A 20,617-nucleotide genomic window follows, 5' to 3' on the forward strand; every position below is an offset into this window, starting at 1 on the left:
ATATTATATTACAATGATATATTTAGTAATTTTTTGCAATTTTGTTACTTGAAACCGATGTTGATGTTTCTAACGAAGAAGAAAATTTTTCAAAGACGAGATTATTCACGAAGAAATTATTAATGAAATGTCATTCATATCATAGGCTGGAATCACCTTTTCGAAAAATTATTAACGTAACGTACAAAATTTATCATTATATTTTCGATAACAAGAGCACGAAAAAGGAATAAACGACGGGATGATATAAATTGCTTGTACTTCCGGGCCAGATTAGGTTATAAAGGGGCAACAGATTCATTTTCGTGGTACTGCACTTTGCTATGATAGAATCTGCATCCCATTACAACGAATAGAAAGATATTTTAGATTAAGCGTGGATAATATCGAACTTCGATTGCGATTTGTATTAATTGAATTTTTTTCAAGCTTTAATTTGATAGATTGATGCTACGTTTCGATTTTAAAATAGAATTCTAATTTCAATGAAAATGATTTGATAAAATTATAAAATGAAAAATGTTAGAACGGATATCGAGGTTAATTTTTCTTAAAAATATTACTCGTTAAACATAATCGTTCAAAATTATAAAATAATTTGCATATACTTTCTATACAAAAAACAATGCATTAATAAATGAAGACAAAACGATACTCAATTTAAAATATGGAAAGAATGATTATGTTTATTCAACACACGTTGCATGCTTAATAGAAAATATTTTATAGAAAGGTTATATATTTACATTTTTAGGCAATTTCTTGAATTTTAATTTCCAACTGCAATTTTTTTTCTTCATTACACAATTCTTCGTTCATAATAACATTCTTTTTTTCAATTTTTTCACTGCACTAACAACAATTCGAATGTCAATGTCACTCATGATATTCACAACACTGCAGCGAGATCACTGCGAGATTCTCTAGAGAAATCGAACTATTTCCGATAATCGATAGTCATGCGATCTGCGCGACAATTATGCCTCGTGGCTAACATCAGGTAGTAAACGGTGGGAACTCGAAGTGATACGGCATCGTGTTGTCTTAAACTTCAAATTGTGAAAAGAATCTAGTTAATAAAACCGATAATCGAGTATCTTTACTCTTTCAACAACAAAACAAACTGTGATCGATTGAAATCTCAACTAAGATATGAATCCGCGAATAGAATCGTTGAATAGTTTCATTAAGAATCAAGTGGCTCATTGCGAGGATTCGAGTGGCCAGCGATCATTATCGGTTTCATTTCAGTAATTGATTCCATTAAATTTACGATTTTTTCGTGAATGGATCAATCGCGAATGGAACATATATATATTTGAAATTATTGTATTATCGAATAATTGCATAAATATAAAAATTCATTAGTGATAATTCGCGCGTAAAATTGTTCCGCGAGATGTCGTTACAATGCCTTTCGATCTGTTTAATGGTTTCGAATTACATGCTTCTTTTTCTCTCACGTGGATTTTGTGACCACATTGTTTTTACCAGTAATCTAGAATGATCAGTGAGGATGTGTAACCTTAGCTCGCTTCACTTGGAACTGGTTCTCACCAGTATGCAGGTAATTTTGAAAACGATTCCTCTTTATCTTGTGTAACGATGTTTTTAGATTAATCGTTATTCGTACCTTCATTTATAACGACATAAGAGAAACTTTTCGCAAACGACAATTTCGAACTTAACGATCAAATAGTTCGTAATACTAAATGCTTTTAGAATTCGAGATTATTCTCATCGACTTTTCGTTTCTCGAGAAAGCGAAAATGGTTTTTTGAATAGGATCATAGTTTCGAAACGAGCATGAAATGGGAACGTAGGAATTCGTGATTAAAACTTTTGCGATTTAAATTTCGGTACTACAAATCCTTTTGAATTTCACACGTAATTCTATCGATGTTTTTTTTATAATAAATTTCACAATTTTAAAATCTTAAAAAAATGTTCTGTTGTTGTTTTATTGAAACGGTAATTGTTACGTATTTTACGTGTATTGATTCACTTTGAAACATAATTTCTTATGTAAATAAAAAAAATTTCCTGAAAAATTTTACGAAAACACCGAACAATAATTACATACTATTTCTATACGACTATCACGAATTGAAAAATATTCTATTTCGAGGGTAATTTCTTTCAATAACCGTCAAAATATTTATCCTAAATACGCATCCTCGCGGTTTGGCCGCGTGGATCACACTGAAAGCGCGTCGGCTCGGTAGAGGTAGCATTGCCTTACATCTAGGAGTGGGAGAAAGATAGAGAGAGGGACTGCGATGCGCGCCAAAACTTATCCGTTAGAGCTTTAAAGGATATTTCTGCTTTCCGTCATCAAGGGTAAGTACTAAATATTATCAACTTTTGCATCGCATGCTTATTTGCTTTTGTAAATGAAACTTGAATGATTATGCATGATATCTCTTTTATACGAATAATTCTTTTTAATTTTCATTTGAAATACATTATGATTAATATAAAACGATGCAGTACTTGATTTATGACATTAATAATGCATAATGAATTGATTGTATGTTGTATATGATATTAATATTAATAGCAATTACGATGAAGCTATTTGAAATCGATATTGCATTGTTTCGTAGTATGTACATATTATGAATGATAATTTTGATATTTCATGATTTAGAAAATAGCAAATAATTGTTAATTAATTAATAAGCAATACTTCATTTTTTGCTCGATTTAAAGCAACTTTTTATTTATACTCTTTATATACGATACTTTATTTATTTATTTTTTCGCTTATTATTTATTTCATCTTTATTAATATTACGCTTGTATAATAATTTGTTTCTTTTTTAAAAATCTTTATTCATTTTTCTTATTCATCGCATTTTGAACGAATTTCCTTCTTTTCAATTGTACTAATTTTAATTATCTTTAGCATACTTCCAAATCAGAATAAAATAATTTTTCTTTTTCTCGCTGAAATTAGTCAGAACTTTTTTATTTTCTATTCCTCAAATATTCTCATGAAAATTTCAACCACTTAACAGATAATGTTTCCCTCATAGCAAATAATCTTTTCTCGTTAAAAATTTTAATTGTATCAAAGGAGGCCAGTGAAAAAATATTGGGTTCGTTTTTTCTATTCGATAGATTATATTTCAACATTTTTGAGAATAAAGTATTCTCATTCTCATTTTCATCGATTTTTTATATTAATTCTCTTAGGAAAAGAAAAAAGAAGACACTGAAAAATGTTATCCTTTTGCATCGTCGATAATCCCGTGTCGAATTTGTGAACTGACATCCTTGACAGAATTACAGAATCTGATATAAAGTTGAAAAACGATATACATATCTGGATAAACGAGTGATGTAATCACTAACATGGACTATCAAAAAATTTCTTCCAAACCAGCAAACAATAGTAAATTTCTATCTTTCTCGGCGAATTTTAGAATTATCGCGATTCGTGATACTCCAGTGAAAATACGAGGAATTACGAACAGGATGAAATACCGCGGATGAAATACACGTTACCTTCAGATAAAAAAGGATTACATTAGGGAAACGCCGCGGGTCGAATCGAACTTGGCTGTTACGCGAGATTTTATCTGAAACTTTTTTTACTTTCCTTCTGAAACTCTTTCTTTTTCTTTAAATACAAGGGAAGGAAAAAAAGGACGTGGAAATTCATTTTTAGAATGAAAGATACGAGCCGATGAAAAAATTCTTCCAATAAAATTTTATTGTAGAAATAATTTCAATTAAAAATAATGGTGATTCACAACTCGAGTTGAATTTTAAAAAACGATTTCACTTAGTGATCGTTTTTTTTTTCTTTTTCTTGTTCTTTTTCTTGTTAACAAATTCTTCTCCGAAAGCGAAGAATCTCCACTTTCTATTTAACCGTTTCTCTTTACCGATCTTTCTTTTCCTTGCAAATATTTCATCGTTTTTTTAACATCTTTTCAAAATCGACTTTTTTGAAATGAAAAGAACACAAAAACGTTGATGCATGACGTTGATACAAAAATTTATTTTTCATTCGACTTCATATTAAATATCATTTCGTATAAATATATTGTTTTTAAACGATGATGAAAAAATACATCATTTAATAATTACAAATAATCTATCGATCTCAAATTTCTTGAAAATTACAACAAGCGAAAGATTTCGCATTCGAGCTTTATTAAACATGAAAATAAATTCCTAGAATAAATAATAAATGCGTTTCGATTGTAACACAACTCATTATTCGCATCAATAATTTTTCATCTTTTCATCGATAATTATATCGTATATATGTGTTTTATATATAATTTGTAAAATGTATGATTGTAAAAGTTTTTCTATTTTTTTTTTTTTTTTAGGAAACGACTTTAGATCCTCGAAATTGTTTTTTATTATTTCAACATGGGATAAATATTTAATCAAAGAATTTTAACTAGTGCAATAAAATGAAACAGTAGAAATGGAAAAATGATTGTAATATTATTTTTGAATATGTTAATTCCAATATGATACATTCTTGTATCACTTGTATTAAAATTACCACGAATTAAATATACTTTTAAAATTTAAAATGATATTATGTATATATATATATATTTTTTTCTTTAATCTCTTAAATAATATAAAAATTGTGTAAGCATTCAGAAACTTTATATTTCATTATAAAAGAGGAAATTTTTATCTGTTATTTGAACAGTTTTAAAATATTTCGAATAAAAATCATGACGAATAAATAAATAAAACGAAAACGAGATATAATATATACTATATCTATAAAAATTAATACATATTTTTATATGACAAACAACGATCCAGAGATTTAAACCGAACTAAAATTTTTTTCCATATTCCAGTCTGTTAATCGAATTCGGGAACGCGTTCAATTTATAAATTGGAAAATTATATTGCGCAAGAAGGATGCATTTTGCCGTGGATCGTGTTTGTTTTTAAAAATACATGACACGCAAAACTGCGAGCACAACCACCATCACCACCAATTTCTCGAATTCCACGGGAACGTTGGAAACAAACGGAATCGAATCTCGATATAGCCGAATGAAAAAGAATCATTCTAATCCATCCACCGTGGAATTATCGTGCTCGTTTTCCGTCAAACTTGAAAACTTCCGTAGTTAATCTGAAACGAAACACGAACGTCCATCCCGCGCCTCGGTGTAATTGAAACTGTCCAAACTTCTGTGAGACAAGTTTCAAAGATTTCTTTCCTTCTTTTTCTTCCTTTTTTTTTTTTTATTTCAAGATTGAAAGTTCAAGCAGAAATAGTCGAAAAAAAAAGAACGGGGAATCGAAACATGTTTTTTTATTCACGTATTAATTTATCGTAGTTTCGATTCATTTTTATGGGAAAATAATGGAATACGTTTCAATAAAAGAAAAATTATCATTTGAATCACTTTTCATCATGATCACTATCCTCCTAAATTTCCTTTCGCGCAGAAAATTAGAATGATTCTATTTTTTTTTAATCGGAAAAAAAATTTTTTCTTTTTTCCGTACTAATAAATCTTTACAATTTTGCTCTTGAAAACGTAGAATTGTTCTGCAATTAAAAAAAGGAGAGGAAAAAACTGTAAATTTTTTACCAGAGGAATTGTATAATTTTTTGCATCTCTGTCTTATTTACAGCCCGTAAATTCCATTCCATTCTTATTTCTTTTTTTTTCGTTCGTAGCATATTTTTCTTTCTTACTCGAAATCCTCGCGAGGGATGAATTCAGTTCAGTTCAAACAGATGCATCGATTTTACCACTCCCAATTTAGACTTTCGAATCCGCAAATTTTCAAATATGCCGACCTCTGCACAGTTTTATTTAAACTTGGTCGAGATTTAAGGGAGCTAAAATTCGGAGCAAGCTTAATTAACTCGGTAAATTAAAAAAGAATTCGGTTTCATAATTCAAACGAAACGGAAGCATTTCAAGATTTCAAGATTATTATATACTGTTTATCTTTCATCAAAATCAAAGTTTCAACTTCAAACATATCTTCTCATCTTTTTTAGAAGCTCGACAACTCGAGCTTTGAAACGATTAAAGTGCGAAAAATATATTAAAAAAAAAAAAAAAAAGTGACCACTTGCGATATACAAGATTTATTAAATTATTACAGCTATTATTATATGAGAATACACAATTTTTACATGTACATTATAATATATTACGTATCTCGCTATTTACTCTCTTCTCCCATCTCCTCATCTCTTTCCTCTTGTTTTCATCTTTATACACACTTTCGACACTTTTCCCTCTCGCGTTTCATTTTTGAATATATAAAACGAATATATCAGGGAAATTTAGCGAGCGGTAACGCTCTTCTTTGATGAATAAGTTAAACGCAATTTACACGGTATCCGCGGCACTGTAATCCGTGCCATGTATCTCATGAAGGTTTGCAACCTTGATTTGCAATCATTACACGCACAAAATAGAATACTGCGATTACACATACACTTTTTTAATTAATCGATAAACGTGGACGATTCTTTTTTGTTTCTTTTTTTTTTATTATTATTATTGTTATCATTAATATTATTAATATTAATATTAATATTATTATTATTAATTTCTCTTACTTTAAATTGTTTCTAACTTAGCTAACTATATTATGCCCTGCGTAATTCTATAATCGTTACACGTTATTCTCCGCGATATATTCAATGTACAATTTTATCTCGCGTCTTTCTTTCGTGTCTTAACATCGACAGGGTTATCGATGATTCAATTTAACAACATACGAGACTCATTTGAGAGTAAAATTTGTAAGAAATCGCTCTCGAGAAACGGACACCCTTATAAAAAGTATCTTCGAGAGTTTTACTTTCAAATGGACTCGTAATCTCTGCGTAATTTATTCCAACCAACGTAGTTCGAGACGAAAAAGGAGAGAAAGAAAAGAGCTACGAATTGCTCGATACAAATCGCGATCCGTGATTAATATAAGGCTTTTTTAATGGGCTCTTTCGTTCCTCTTCAAAAATACATATCGAATCGCAATGCACAGTTAGACACTCGTTAAAAAAACGACGACACGATACGACTTTCTTTAAAACAGCACCCATTATTGACTCTGAAGCAACTCTGTAACACTGTTGCAATTTGTTTTGTGCAGTATGATATTCTATCCCTCGTCTCATTCCTCGTTCCAAGACGTGTTGTTATTATTATGTATTAATTTACGTACGAACTATTTCCATGATCGACCACCATTCGATTTTTTTTTCTTTGTCCCTTTAATATGTTACAAAAAATATTGGCGCGCACCAGCGCGTGCGAATATAAAATATACTCTCGCGCGTATTGTACAAGCCGTTTCTTCATCTTTTCTCTCTTTTTCTCTATACGTGTGTACAAGTGTACTTGTGTGTACAAGTTTGTTTGTTTGCGTGTGTATGTGTGTGCGTACGCGTAAGTTTGAGGTCTGAATCTTTATGATTCAGTGGAGCAAAGTCCGATAAATAACGAATCATGAAACAGTTTATACAATTTCTTTTTCCTTTTTTTTTCCTTCTCAAAAAAAAAAAAAAAATGATTAAGAAGACCCCAAATTTACGGCCGTTTCTTCCACTTATCTAAATAGTTTTAAACATTAACTCGACATTTACAGTAACTTATGCAATTGTTTCGCTCGATTAATAATTATAGAATAATAATTATGTTCGTCTTGTTCTTCCATTCTCCCTTGAAAGCTTCCTTGCTTACGAAAACATTGAAGTGAGAGAGATGCTTTGGTATATATATATATATATACATATACATATACATATACATATACATATATATAATCGATATCTCTCCTAAATACACTCTGTAAATGCTAAATTGATAAAAAATACTATTCCTCTCCTTAACTCCTCCTGCGTATATGTAATATATACATGTGCAACGATTTAAACAGCCAACAGCACGGTCAACGTTGCCCTGGCCCAAAAAATCGAAAACTTGTCGTTTAAAATCGAAGAGAATCGTCGAGTTAGCTCGGTAGTTTTCAACTGGTTCGTTTGTTGTACAATTGACTTTTGTTATTCGTTATTACAGCGGAAAAATGGCGATCGACCCTCCATTGAACACGTTAATGAAGGATTGTCTTGTACAAAAATTTCCCTTTCCCCCTCTCCCTCTCTTCTTCTTTTCATCTCATGGACGTCTATGAATAATAATAATAATAATAATAATTTGTTCGCTCGTAATCTCGTTCTCTTCGATTTTAAACCACCGATATTTCCTCCCTTCAAGATACAGAATATTAACATTAACTTGAAAAATTACACTCGTCGATACGCAGAAGTTGCCTCTTTAATTAAACGCGCGCTCGCTGTGCCCTTCGTGAAATTGTCATCGATGTTGATATTTGTAAAATAATAATTAATTGACAGCGGACGCATTAATGTTTCTTTTTTTTTTTTTTAATTTTCGTGCTAATACAACACATATATAAAGTATCTTCTAAATCGCAGATCGGCGAGATTAATCCAAAGGATTCTATTACGATAGTCAATCATTGATCAGCCATTTAGAAAATACTTGATACCTCGCTCTTAAAGGCATACCGTTTAATCACATACACCTGGAATGATCCCTTTGTCTCAATTTACGCTTGGAATTATTCCATGTACAATTACTTGCATTAATATTCAGACGCTTCAACTTCAACTACAAAATTTTTGTATCGAGAAGATGACGAAGAAACGAAAAATTATAAACTTTGTAGGGGGAAAAAAATTCACAGAATAACTAGCCTATATTTTTTTCTATACGATAAGCAATATAATAAAATAACGGATTCGTAGATGAAACGAGATCCAAATACTAATGTGACTAACTGTACACTCTTCCATGACTCATTTTGCCGTTTCATCGTGAACGTAAGTCGTAAAAGGATGTAGCAAAAAACTCACTCGAATCGATATTCCCATCAAAGTGTTACACGATCGATTCAATTTTTGCAAACATTCTTCAGTAAACGATGCAAGTAACGAATTGGATCGATTTCAAGTATGTTCGCAAAGAAACGAATTTTCGATAATTCAGAATGTGTATTCAAGATGGCACTAGAATGTTTCATTCGGTAAAAAATGTGATACATAAAAAAGGAATAGAAAAATCGTACGATTAGTAACGTGTTGCAAAAAACCCAATACTTTCTCGATGTCGGTATAAACGTGTAAAAGCTAAACTGCTGAAATTTTACATAATTCTCTTTTCTTATTTTTTTTTATTTCTATTTTTTCTTTTCTTTTTCGTTTTTTTTTCTTTTTTCCTTTAATAATCGGTTGATTTATCGTTAAGCGTTGTGACGATAAAGTTTGCATAATTCGGTGTGTACAATACGTGTATTCATATGTGTATACATATTTATCTATATATAATATATTTTTTGTTATATATATATATAACAAATATATATATAACGTTTAATTAGGATTCGTTGAATTTTTCTTGTCTTTTCGGAAAGAAAATCCGAAAACGACTTCACACTTCGATACTTAATTCTTTGAAAAGAAACATTCTCATTGAATCTCATTCTGATCGCGTGTTAAACGTCAAATACAAAGACACATTTAGCGATCAACATATTATCTCACATAGAATAATTGTTTAATTTTCAATTATCGTACAATTCTTTTATAAAAGATGTGATACGCTCGTTGTTAAAAGATCGCAGTCACACGATTCGAGCAATACGTTAAAACGAGAATTCATCTTGAGATCTTCGAAATTATTCGATGATGGTTTATCATCTTTGCGGTCAAAACTATCTATCCAACGAAGCGAGATAATTTTAACGTTTGTCAAGAAATAGTAACTGTCCGATTGATTAATTTTTCACTGCAAAAAATTCGTTTGTACGATAAGAAACTGTATATTCAATCCGATCTTGTAGTCTACACACGATGTAAGAAGAGAAAAGCTTATAGTTACTTTTCATAAATGTTATTCAACGAAAAATCTTAAAATTGAAAGTTTCACACAATAATGAAACGAAAAATATTTATAGGAAGGATGATAAAACTTTCACAAATTTATCTCAATAAGGAAAGAGTGTGATTATCATCAACAACTTAAAGGATTTTTATTAAACTAGCAATAGCACGAGAACGAAACGAATAATATTCCTTTCTGCAATGAAATCGATCAGTCCCTTTTTCTCAAGAACATTTTTTTCGGACTCTCTGCATGAAAAACGCACACTTGAAAACGCGATTAATAGGAAAAATTCTGCATACTGGCCATGTGATTAAAATTAAAACAAAAACATGTGTGCTGGTTAAATCTCGTCGAAAATCGCATCTCCAAAGATGCACTCCTCCATCCCGTTACTGCTAAATATATATCGTTTTATTCGATATCTTTTTCAGTCTTCGATGCCCGAATCGTTTCCAGCCATAAACGAAACGTTGTCAAAACGTAAACACGATACTTTATCCCGCGTGATTTTAATCGTGATCGATCCAAAATGTTCTTCCTCCACTGATGAGTCGAACGAGGTGCGCGTTAATTGCTCTCTGTGCGATTGATTAGTACCATTCCATAGGTGTCGTCCCGTGTACAACAGATAACTACGATGAATTTGACCAATATTTTTCATCGAAAGAAAAGTTGAGATAGTTGTCCCGGCGATGACGAAAGAGATCTTCGATCCTTGGGGCGAAGAATCGACGTTCCATTTTATCACCGATCACTCAATCATTTCCCAAAGCGAGATAATGATCGTCGAATTAAAGGATCAGCTGGGTCGCGCCGTTCTGGAAGATCTTACGTTTGGTTGCGTCGAACAGGTCGATCGAGTTGGATCCACGTAGTCAGGCATCCGTCTCACCCTTCAACCTGAGACGGGCAAAGTCCTCGAAAATGATGTCGTCGTCGCCGTCAGCCTCCCTGAAATAGGGAGAATTTGAAAAATTTTTAAAATTGACAGAAAAAGATCTTTCGACTAGTCTCTTTTATGTAGATGCGAATTAATTCCATCCTCTTGAACTTTCGTGACATTTAAAGTTTTAAAATTACGATGATTTTAAACGAGTTTTTTCACTCTTTAAAATAATTCCAAATCAATTTTCACATCCAGCGATAATACGAGAGGATAACGTAAGAGGAAGATTGATTATGCGAAGATGATTTATCGAAAGGTTCATCGATTGGCGAGAAATCGTTACTTAAACATCGATCACGTACGTGTCCAATTGAATCAGATTTGTGTCAAGCGGTATCTCGCTATCCGTCTTTTGCGTCGGGCTGGGCCGCGCCGTGGGTGGCGCTGGTTCCTCTTCTTCCGGTTTCGGATGCATCAAGATGAACGGCAGTTCCGCAACTAATTCGCTGTTAACAACGTGAATTAAATTCGTTTCCTGCTTCCTCCAGTGCACGTATTGTATTAAATTAATTCGATGTAAATTGATACCAATTGCGAATTGAAAAGAAATTCGGTGTAAAAAAAAAAAAGAGAACGGATCGACTAAATAAATGACTAAGTTTCAACTTACCCTCCCAAGGCTCCGAGGCAAAGCTTCACTTTAACTTTGTACTGGACGATTATCCCGAGATTCTCGCGTTGCGAGGGATCCACCACGCTGCGAAACGATAAAAATTCGTAGACCTTTCCATCGTTTATCAGCTGGCAAACGTTCAAGCCCAGCATGCATAATTAGCAGAACAATACGAATTGAAGAAGCGAGAAAAAGTACAGCGTTGAAGCGAACATTCTAAGAAACAATGGCGAGAAATATATAGTGTATAGGGAAGGATGGAAATATAGGGGTAACTTCTTGATGATCGTGAAAAGGAAGCTTTGAAAACGGGGCACGATACCAAGCAGAGTTTGGAAGCAACAAGTGCAAAAGCGAGCATTCAAGACAAGAAAGAAGCAGGGGAACAAGGTTTTATCGATTTTGTTTAAGCATGGTTGCTTACACGTCTGGAGTTCGCACGATTTGATATATGAATAGTGCGGTTGAAGTGGAAATGCAAAATACATCGGTGTGAATTAAATTCGGCCCGCAGAAAAATAGAAAAAAAATTCGAGACTATTCCAAGAATAGCAAGAATGTTAAATGTTCTATTATTCGAAAATCTTCCACCGCACCGATTCCGTTTTCATTTCAATTTTGAATCAACTGTGTCAGGGATTTGCAGCAGTGTCGACGAAGCAAAATCGATCCTCTAATGTGTATCTAGCGTTTCAAATTGGAAATAATTCCCGTCGAATCTGTATCTCGTGATCGATTCAATCAAGTAACATCCCCTCCTTGTTTTTATTGGACGAAATCTAGTGTTGCCCAGGAAATAATACGCACTATAATGCTCTAATGAAGCAGCAGCTAAACGCAACGCCTAAAAATCTCATTACCGCGTTCCGTGTGTGCGTTAAAGGTACAAGTCCGCTCTACATCGCCAATCAGCCAACTCATTTCTCTTCTAGGAGAAGAGAGAAATCATCGAAAAAAACACGATAAAGAGAAACGTGCACGTTGCTGTTCACGACTTCTCGCCTATTTCGCCCCTTTTTTAAAAATTATTTACGTTATAAGCGAATCGTCACCTCGCTTATCGAAAGTAACAACGTGAGACAACGCGATTACACCATTTTATTTATACACACACACACACACACACACACATACACACAATTCTCGAGTATTCTTTACGAATTAATAACGATTTAATGCCACGAAGAAATAGTTTTTAACAGAAAAAAAAAAGAACACGAAAAGATTCGTTGAAATTTATCCAAAGCCGAAGCGTTTTCGAAACGGAATTCCTTTCTTCAATTTTTCTACGGAACGTAATTTCTCCAATATAGTTTCGAAAGTAATAGAAATCGCATTTTTCCTTTCCTCTTATTATCGCGAGTCGAAAAGTTTCTCTCTGTGCAAAAAACGCGAGCACTTGCATGAAACGGAAGGAAGAAGGTAAGGGTTGGCGAGTCGATGGTAAGTTTTACTCGGGAAGCGATCGAATCAACCCGGAACACGAAAGAAAAACGCGGTCGCTCTCTGAATATATAGCGCACTCTACATATATAAGTAAATAATTCTTCCTATTTTCGAAGCGAGCGAAATGTATGTGAATGAAAGATAATCGAAACCGTTGCTGGATCGAGCAAATAAAATTCGTGAAATTCTGAAAAACTCCTTTCGCCAATACTCGCTCTTTTCTTTAAGGATAACAAAAATTCCGGGCGTTATTTGGGATATTTTTAGAAATTATTTGAAAAAAAAAAAAGAAAGGAAAAGAAGAGAAGAGTTAAATCGAAATAGAAATGTTTAATTATATTCCATTTAAGAATACTGTCACGAGTTAATCGCCATCGGTGCCTCCCCAGACATTGGCGAGACCGCTAAACCGTAGTGCTCACGGAACGGTGCAAATACAAATAAGAGACACGGTTTACATTAAGAGGCACGAATGTCAGGCGAGCTTCAAAGGGAAAGGCGACAGTTTAAAACGCAGTCTAGCTGTTCAATTTGAGATTCTCATCGCGTGTGGGATACAAAAAGAAAAGGGAAAGAGAGGAAAGGATCCAAGCCCTTTCATGCCTGTCGCAGAAAGCGTTGATAACAACGCGAACAATGGTACAAAGGATGCGACTCTTCCACCGGTTTATAATTCACTACATCCCCCCTCGATATAAATATAAAAAATTAATTTCGAGAATCGAAACGAAGACGTTCTCGAACAGAGAAGTCGTGATCGCACGCGTGATCGAGCTCTTTTTATGCTCATAGAAACAGAGAGAAAGAGAGAAGAAAGAGAGATAGAGAAACAGAGGCACGTACACTCAGTACCGATCAAAAGTTTGGGTATGGCAGTGCTGGATACCTGTAAAAATGTGTCGACAAACTGTGTGTGAAAAAAAAAAGCCGCTCAAAATGAAATAAAACGAAGGATTCGTAGTCGAGTGTAACGAATGGAATTATCGAAAGATGGGGAGCACGAAATTCTAAATTATCTCGTCACCCAAACTTTTGAGCAGTCCTATATATATTATGTATATGTATGTACGAATATAATCAGGCGTGTGTTGTCCATCGACAAGCAGCGGTTTTCTTACAGGGTGCTGGACGCCAGATTGGTGTCCTCGTCTTTGATCTGGCCATCGAGGGCAAGCCCCCATTTATCTTTGTTGTCGGCGAGAAGCGGTTTCAGAGAGAACACTTTGCTCAGCGTGAAACCTGGCCCCACCGGGCACCCCTCCCTGATAAACATGTAGGCAGAAGAGTGAAGGTAAACGTGCCACCGGAGGCCTAATATATATCCGGATCAATCGGAATTTCCGGTATATATAAAGGGGGGAAGAGGGGAGAGAGGGTTATTGTTGGGTCGTTGGTAAGCAAAATTAACGCGAAATTAGTTTCTGCGAGGTACTTGGAGTCTACGCGTTTCTCGTTTCTCTTCCGATGTCAAAGACACTGACTTGTCCCATTAAATGGCGCGGTACAACGATCTTACTATCGACTTTCTCGTCGAGATCGTCGATGGATTCATCGGCGATGATAAAACCTTGATAAAACTTTTCATTAGTTGGTATTTGCAGTTTCGATGGGAATATTATTATTATTATTGTTGTTATTATTATTATTGTTGTTATTATTATTATCATCATCATCATCTAATCTATCAAATAATCGATCAAAGATTCCGTCAGAACCCGGTGAGTCACGTTTCTTCCTGTTCGATTCGATTGGAATCGTGACGCGCAATAATTACATTTGAAATTTAAATTTGGAATAATTCGATTCGAGGTGTACACTGGGACAGATTGCGAGCCGCGAATCATTTCAATTTTTGCGCAAAATGACTGCGAAATCGAGCTTCGAAAAATAACCCGACCAACCCTGATCAAACATGCGATATTATTCCTATTTCTAAAAAAAAAAAAAAAGAAGAAAAAAGAAAAAAGGGGGAAAGAAATAGATCTAACAGATGTAAATGATCGACGGGGATAAACGAAGAACTGTAAAACGGATATTACGATGTTATCCACCGTAAATGGGGAATACCGGGAGGGGGAGGGGAATAAAATCGGTGCTACGCGCGGGACATCGAGGCGTACTTCAATATCGCAAAAAACGACTCTCGTGACTCTCTCCAGTGACGTGTAGCATCGTTGGAACGATATAGAGCTGCCACTCCTCGAGCACCGATATTATATGATCCCATAATGCGAAAGCTCGGTCACGAGAGGCACGCATCGACTTCAACCTCGTCGAGGGGACAGGACAACGATAATAAGCTATGTGACACGCGCTCTGTGACGATATCCTGACGATATATACCCGCCGTATATATATATATATATTTATATGTATACCTCCGTGTGTGTAAAAAACGCGAAAAACTTCAGCTTGTGCGTCACACTGCAATACAGACTACATGGAGAATACAGGGAGAGAGAAAAAAAGAGCGATAAAGAAAGAAAGAAAGAAAGAAAGAAAGGAAGAAAGAAATAAAGAGTGAGAGAGAGTGAGAGAAAAATATAGAGAGGGAATGAGGGTTCGATCGATCAGCATATCAATTGTGGAGAAACACAGACGTGGAGATAACGGAAAATAAAGTGAAAACGAAAGGTCGAGGGAGAGAGGGTTAGAGAAAGAGGGACGGTGTCCTCTGTACAGCAAAATAGACCACCACCGATGGAATACCAAATCCATATAAAGTTCCCCAGCAAAAAAGGCGATGAAGAAAAATACTGGCATTCCACTTTGATATAGTGTTCCCATACAATATATTTCGATTCTCAACAACGCGATCGTCCGCAAAGACTGCAAACAGGCTTCGAGATGCGAGAGTTAATATATTCCGATCGTTGTTAACAATCCTGCAACAGCGCATCCAGACTCTTTCGTCGCTACGATAGAATATTCATTTTTTTTTTTTGAACTTTTAACGATATAAAGGTAATTTCTTGCATAATACGAAAGAGATCCAAACGTGCGATTGTAGAATTAATATCATGTATCTTCGACGATCGATCGATCGAATAAACGATTAAAAGTATCGAAGCTAATTGAAAAGAGATGTCTATTGTAAACGAAGACGCGAAAAGGTTCTGTTATAATAAGTCAGAAAAAGGTGAACAACGCGAAAAAGGTGAAAAAGAAAGGAGAATTTCTGTTACTTCTCCAACCGATAATGCGCGATCCTCTTAATCGAAATCTCGCGAGAGATTTCTCCAGAATCATTTGGCCCGTTTCCAGTCTTGGGGTGTGCGAACGTTCGCCTCACGAAGAAAAATGATATAGCCGGCCAATGTTTGAGCACTCACATTGTGCTAGATGCGAGATTGGTGTCCTCGTGTTTAAGTTGGCCGTCTAGAGCAAGACCTCGCTTGTCTTTGTTGTCAGCAAGCGTTGGCCTTAGAGAAAAGACCTTGCTCAGTGTGAATCCTGGCGATACCCCTATACTGCCAGTGCAATCATTTTATTTTCTGTATCGTTGTGTTATCATTCCTTTCGCCGATTATCGCATCGTACGCACCTAGCGTTAGTTCTAATGGGGACAGATCTTCTTTCTTTCGTTTTTTAACAGGTACCTCGAGTTCTATTCAATTATCACGTTAGAAGAAAAAAAAAAGAAAAGAAAAGAAAAAAGAAAGAGGCAAGCGTTCGAGTCGATTTTCCGATAATGTGATCGAAGCGTGGAAATAATTACGTAATACACGTCGTCGTAAAGAATTCGACGAAAAGTGAAATTGGACCGGAATGCTCGCCAAATTCGTAAATTTCTTCGGATAAGGAACGCGCAGACACCGATTGCAAGATGTCGTTGATACGAATTTATCAGATGAGGCGTAAATTCTCTCGTTGGATCGAAATTTATCGCGACGCGTTTTAATTTATACCTTCCTGCGCCCGACCCGATTGATCTTGAGTACCTGGTGCCTGGTCACGTCGCAGAATGTGTTACTCGTAAATTTCTCGGTAATCTACCGGCCTATACACCGTGTATGCGTGTGTGTATAGGCCAGTCGGTTTCTATTCAAGGATATCGAACAACACGAAATATAGAACGTCTTCGAACGGTCTATCAACGTCGACGAATCGATCGTGACCAAACACGAGATTCCGTTTCCTGTACCAATTGGGAAGTTTCCTCGAAATACAAATCGCATCTCGGGTTCAGGAATTCGTTGTGACAGTTTGGCAACGGACAAATCCATTATCAATTCAATAATCCCATGACTCGACGTAATAACACGATCTAAAGCGAAGTAAGAGACAAATCTGAAAGGGATTTTTAAAATTTCTCCCATGCCCACGTGTCCCGTGGAACGAGGCGATGTGTTGCAACGATATACACGGATATTTCATCAGTTGAGAGAGAACGCGAGCGACCAATGCCACGCGCGTACCCACACGCTCGTTCGAATGCGTGGATCCGTTTGTTGCCACACTCTCACACGCTGGTTTCGCGGCGAACAACCGAAGGAGGCGCGCGAACTGAACGATACTCACTCGCTCTCGGCCTCGGCCACCGTGCACTTGTACTGCGCCGTGGAGAAGAGGCAAATGTCCGCGAACTGCCTCACCGACACCTTGATCTTTTTCACCGTCCTGTTGCTGTTGTTCGCTATGTGCACGTTCACGGCTATGTTCTCGCCGTGATGGTACAGCTCCTTGTCCAACGACGCCTCCAGGTGAAGCTTGTTCGGCGACATCACGAATTCTTTGCTCACCTCGACGGAAGGCTGCTCGCCTTGCTTCGACGGCGCGTACATGATCTTCCGTATCGCGAGCCGCACCGAGTTTCTGCAACACGGTGATTTATCGTGTCAACCGGATAAGCGAACCGTTAACCCACGCCGCGACATTCCACGTATCGAGTCTCGCTCGTGCGTAATACGAACGACGCGATCTGGAAAAGATCGATTCGACGCTACGCTCATTTCCGTCCAACCCTTTTCGATAATTCAAATATCGTGAATACGTCCGTTCATCGTTGGAAATATTGCAAATTTAACGCTCGCTTCACGGTCTTCGCTTCGATCTTGCTCGAAAGAAATTAAAAATTTCTAGAATATTCTGGGTATCCAAGCTACTTTACGGTTGAAAAGGGTTAAAGGAAAGGAGCGCGTGGACGGCCAGTTGTTCCGTAAAAAATCGATCTTAGGGAAGCGGAGATCGCGTGATCGCGGAACGTTTCCCCTCCCCGGGGGCCGCGATAATCGTGGCTCGTACCGTTTCTGCGGTTTGTCGTCCTGCGTCTCACCTACGAACGCTTTTAATTCGTAGTCGACGCCGCACGGTTTCCCAGTGTCGCCTGGCGCTGGTTGCAGCGTGACCGACGCAGGGCAATGAGGCGGTAACTCGAAATAGAAAGGATACGCGTTGCTCCCCAATTTCTTGATCAGCTTCTCTTGCAACCGCGTCAGCTTCCTCTGTTGGGCGCCAGCCACCACAGGATAGATTTGCTCGGCCGCCAAGTAGAGATCCTTTCGAAAGGTCAGCCCGAGAACGTCCAGATCCTCCCTCCCGTACTTGAACGCGGCCAGCACGTGGCCGAAAACCTTGCGATCCTTGGCATAGTCCGGATCGATCAGCACCACCCCGTCTGCAATCGAACAGCGATCGGGCGTTCAACGCTAACAACGTCTGAACAAATCGATTTTCAAAATCGTCCAACAATTGTTCCACGCTTGGTAGTAATTGGATCACGCTTGAGAGGAGGTAATGTTTTAAAAACGTATACCTCTCGTAATGCGATAAGTGCATTATACGTTCGTATAAAGGAGAAGAAAGGAACGGTTGTAGCGTTTTAGATTCAACAGGTAGACACGTAAGGTGATGGAGCGCGACCAAGTATAGGAAGCAGGAGGGTCTTACCGATAGGATCGACGTGAGTTATGTGATCGACGAAATCTCTTTTCCCGAGGTATACCGTGATCTTTCCATTAAGGCTGGATTTTTTGAAGACACGAGTAGCTTGCCGCTTGCTCGCACTGTCCACAGTGTCCATCGCGCAGATCTCGGGGCTTACGATGGCCCCTAACTCATTTGACTCCTCAGGCTCCGAATATTCGGATTCCGAACTGTCCCACTGAAAAGAAAAATCAAAACTTTAAAGATATATATATATATACATAAGCGTGAAAGTTGGAACTTGTTGGATCGGGATGGAGTTTGGGGCAAATATGGGGTAAATTTTTTTCGTTTCGTTTCGTTTCAGCAACTTGGAAATTTGCATTTGAATTTTTTTAAATGGAGAGCAGGAATGGAGGAGGTGCACGCCCTTTCCTTTGAATTAAACTTTCCATTCTGCTTGCCCAACTTTTGCAATCCAACATTCCCCATTCGATTTACCACTGGCGGAAGCCATTTTATAATTCTGAAAAGATATTTTCAAAACCCCTAACTTCCATTCTGATATTGCTCATTGTCCCCGACGAACACTCGACGTCGGCGAATTTTCAGTAGAGATACATATATATATATGCTCACGTTTTTCGTGTCTCGCCACTCTCGCACGGCATTGGCATTCCCCCGTGCCCGAACACGCAACTTGCACGTATTGTGAATCGACAAAGCCGATGCATACTGTAATGCACGCCAAAAAGGACGTTCGTCATCGTTCTTTGAGAACGGCGCACGTATGCGCGCGTAAAACGGCTCTTTGATCCATCGTCAAAGAAAACGCGCAGAGGTAGAGAGAGGAAGAGGGAGGGGAGAGGGAAGAGCGCGAGAGAATATCAAAAGAGAATCTAGACGATACACATTTATTTCTCTCTCGAGGAAGAAACGTAGTAGCTACTGATAAAAGTCGCGCATGCATATTTTCTTTCATCGTCAAACGAATTTCCGACAAACTTCTGGCGCGATCTTTGGCGGAGAAAAAGAAAAAAAGAAAGGAAAAAAGAAGGAAAAGAAAAAATCGACCGAAGAAATTCGACGAGAGACAAAGATTCGAGTTCGTCGAAACGTTATCGTCGCGATCGATTCGAAACTTGGAGACTTTCGAGAGAGCTTTCGAGCTTGGTCTTGCCAGACTTAGCGAGCTTAACCAAAACTCGAATCCTTGCTGAGAAGGATTTAAAGCCTGAAAAGTTCTGGGTATGGCGGCGTCTTGGAAACACGCATCGACCGGTAATCCGAAATACGTGATCGCGACTGTTAATGACGCGATATTTTCAGGTTTAAGCGCTCGATCGATGAGAAAGTTTGCGAGTATCGCGATGAATCGCCGCGATACATCAAACGCCACAATGAAATATCGAACTGTCGTCGGGCTTATCGCGATCGTTCGACGATTCATCGCGAAAAATGATATTCAACCTCGAGTCTTTTCACCTTCGCCATACTCGCCACGATGTTTTCACGCAGGTGCCCTCACTAGATTTTCTTCCTTTATGGACCTCTTTTTTCGAAAGCCGCGCTTCGTTCAAAATCTCGTTCCTTCGATTCTTTCCAATTCGATTTCACGAATTTCGCGATCATTTAATCGCACGCAACCATCTTTCGAACAACCTGGAGATCGACGTTGTATGTTTTCTCGAGTTGAACCACTTGTTAAACGTTTATCGAGGGTAAACGATGACGAGACGGAACGAAGAGAGAAGGAAGAGCAGATTTCGCGAACCCTACGATCCTGGCGAGTGCCGGCCACCGACTAGACGGCTC

General features: G+C 36.9%; 2 protein-coding genes across 10 annotated transcripts in view; both read right to left on the minus strand.

Moving 5' to 3' along the window:
• The window catches only part of LOC107998542 (5-hydroxytryptamine receptor 2C), a 32,804-nt gene extending 30,600 nt beyond the window's left edge, over positions 1-2,204 (minus strand). For 4 of the 6 annotated variants that reach the window (XM_062079434.1, XM_062079435.1, XM_062079436.1 and 1 more), the window contains exons 1-2: positions 1,634-2,192; positions 747-1,049 (exon numbers count right to left, since the gene is read on the minus strand). The gene's annotated coding sequence lies outside the window, so the exon portion shown is untranslated. Of the gene's footprint in view, positions 1-746 lie in introns of all 6 variants that reach the window. The other 2 variants (XM_028666794.2, XM_017057905.3) reach the window with 2 other exon arrangements.
• Positions 2,205-6,084: 3,880 nt separating this feature from the next.
• Positions 6,085-20,607, minus strand: LOC108004420 (arrestin red cell). Of its 4 annotated transcripts, XM_062079437.1 has the most exons (9): positions 20,288-20,604; positions 18,827-19,040; positions 18,182-18,554; positions 17,459-17,752; positions 16,270-16,407; positions 14,056-14,199; positions 11,489-11,575; positions 11,181-11,324; positions 6,085-10,883 (listed from the first exon to the last, which is right to left on the minus strand). In XM_062079437.1, exons 1-9 carry the CDS (start codon positions 20,294-20,296, stop codon positions 10,808-10,810), a joined length of 1,479 nt encoding a protein of 492 aa, XP_061935421.1. In that variant the 5' UTR covers positions 20,297-20,604; the 3' UTR covers positions 6,085-10,807. The 4 variants fall into 4 exon arrangements, with proteins under 4 accessions (XP_061935421.1, XP_016922805.1, XP_016922795.1 ...); XM_017067316.3 differs by lacking the exon at positions 14,056-14,199 and having other exon boundaries at positions 20,288-20,607; XM_017067306.3 differs by lacking the exon at positions 16,270-16,407 and having other exon boundaries at positions 20,288-20,605.
• Positions 20,608-20,617: the final 10 nt, after the last annotated feature.

Source organism: Apis cerana, linkage group LG9 (assembly GCF_029169275.1).
Source record: "Apis cerana isolate GH-2021 linkage group LG9, AcerK_1.0, whole genome shotgun sequence".
NCBI lineage: Eukaryota > Metazoa > Arthropoda > Insecta > Hymenoptera > Apidae > Apis > Apis cerana.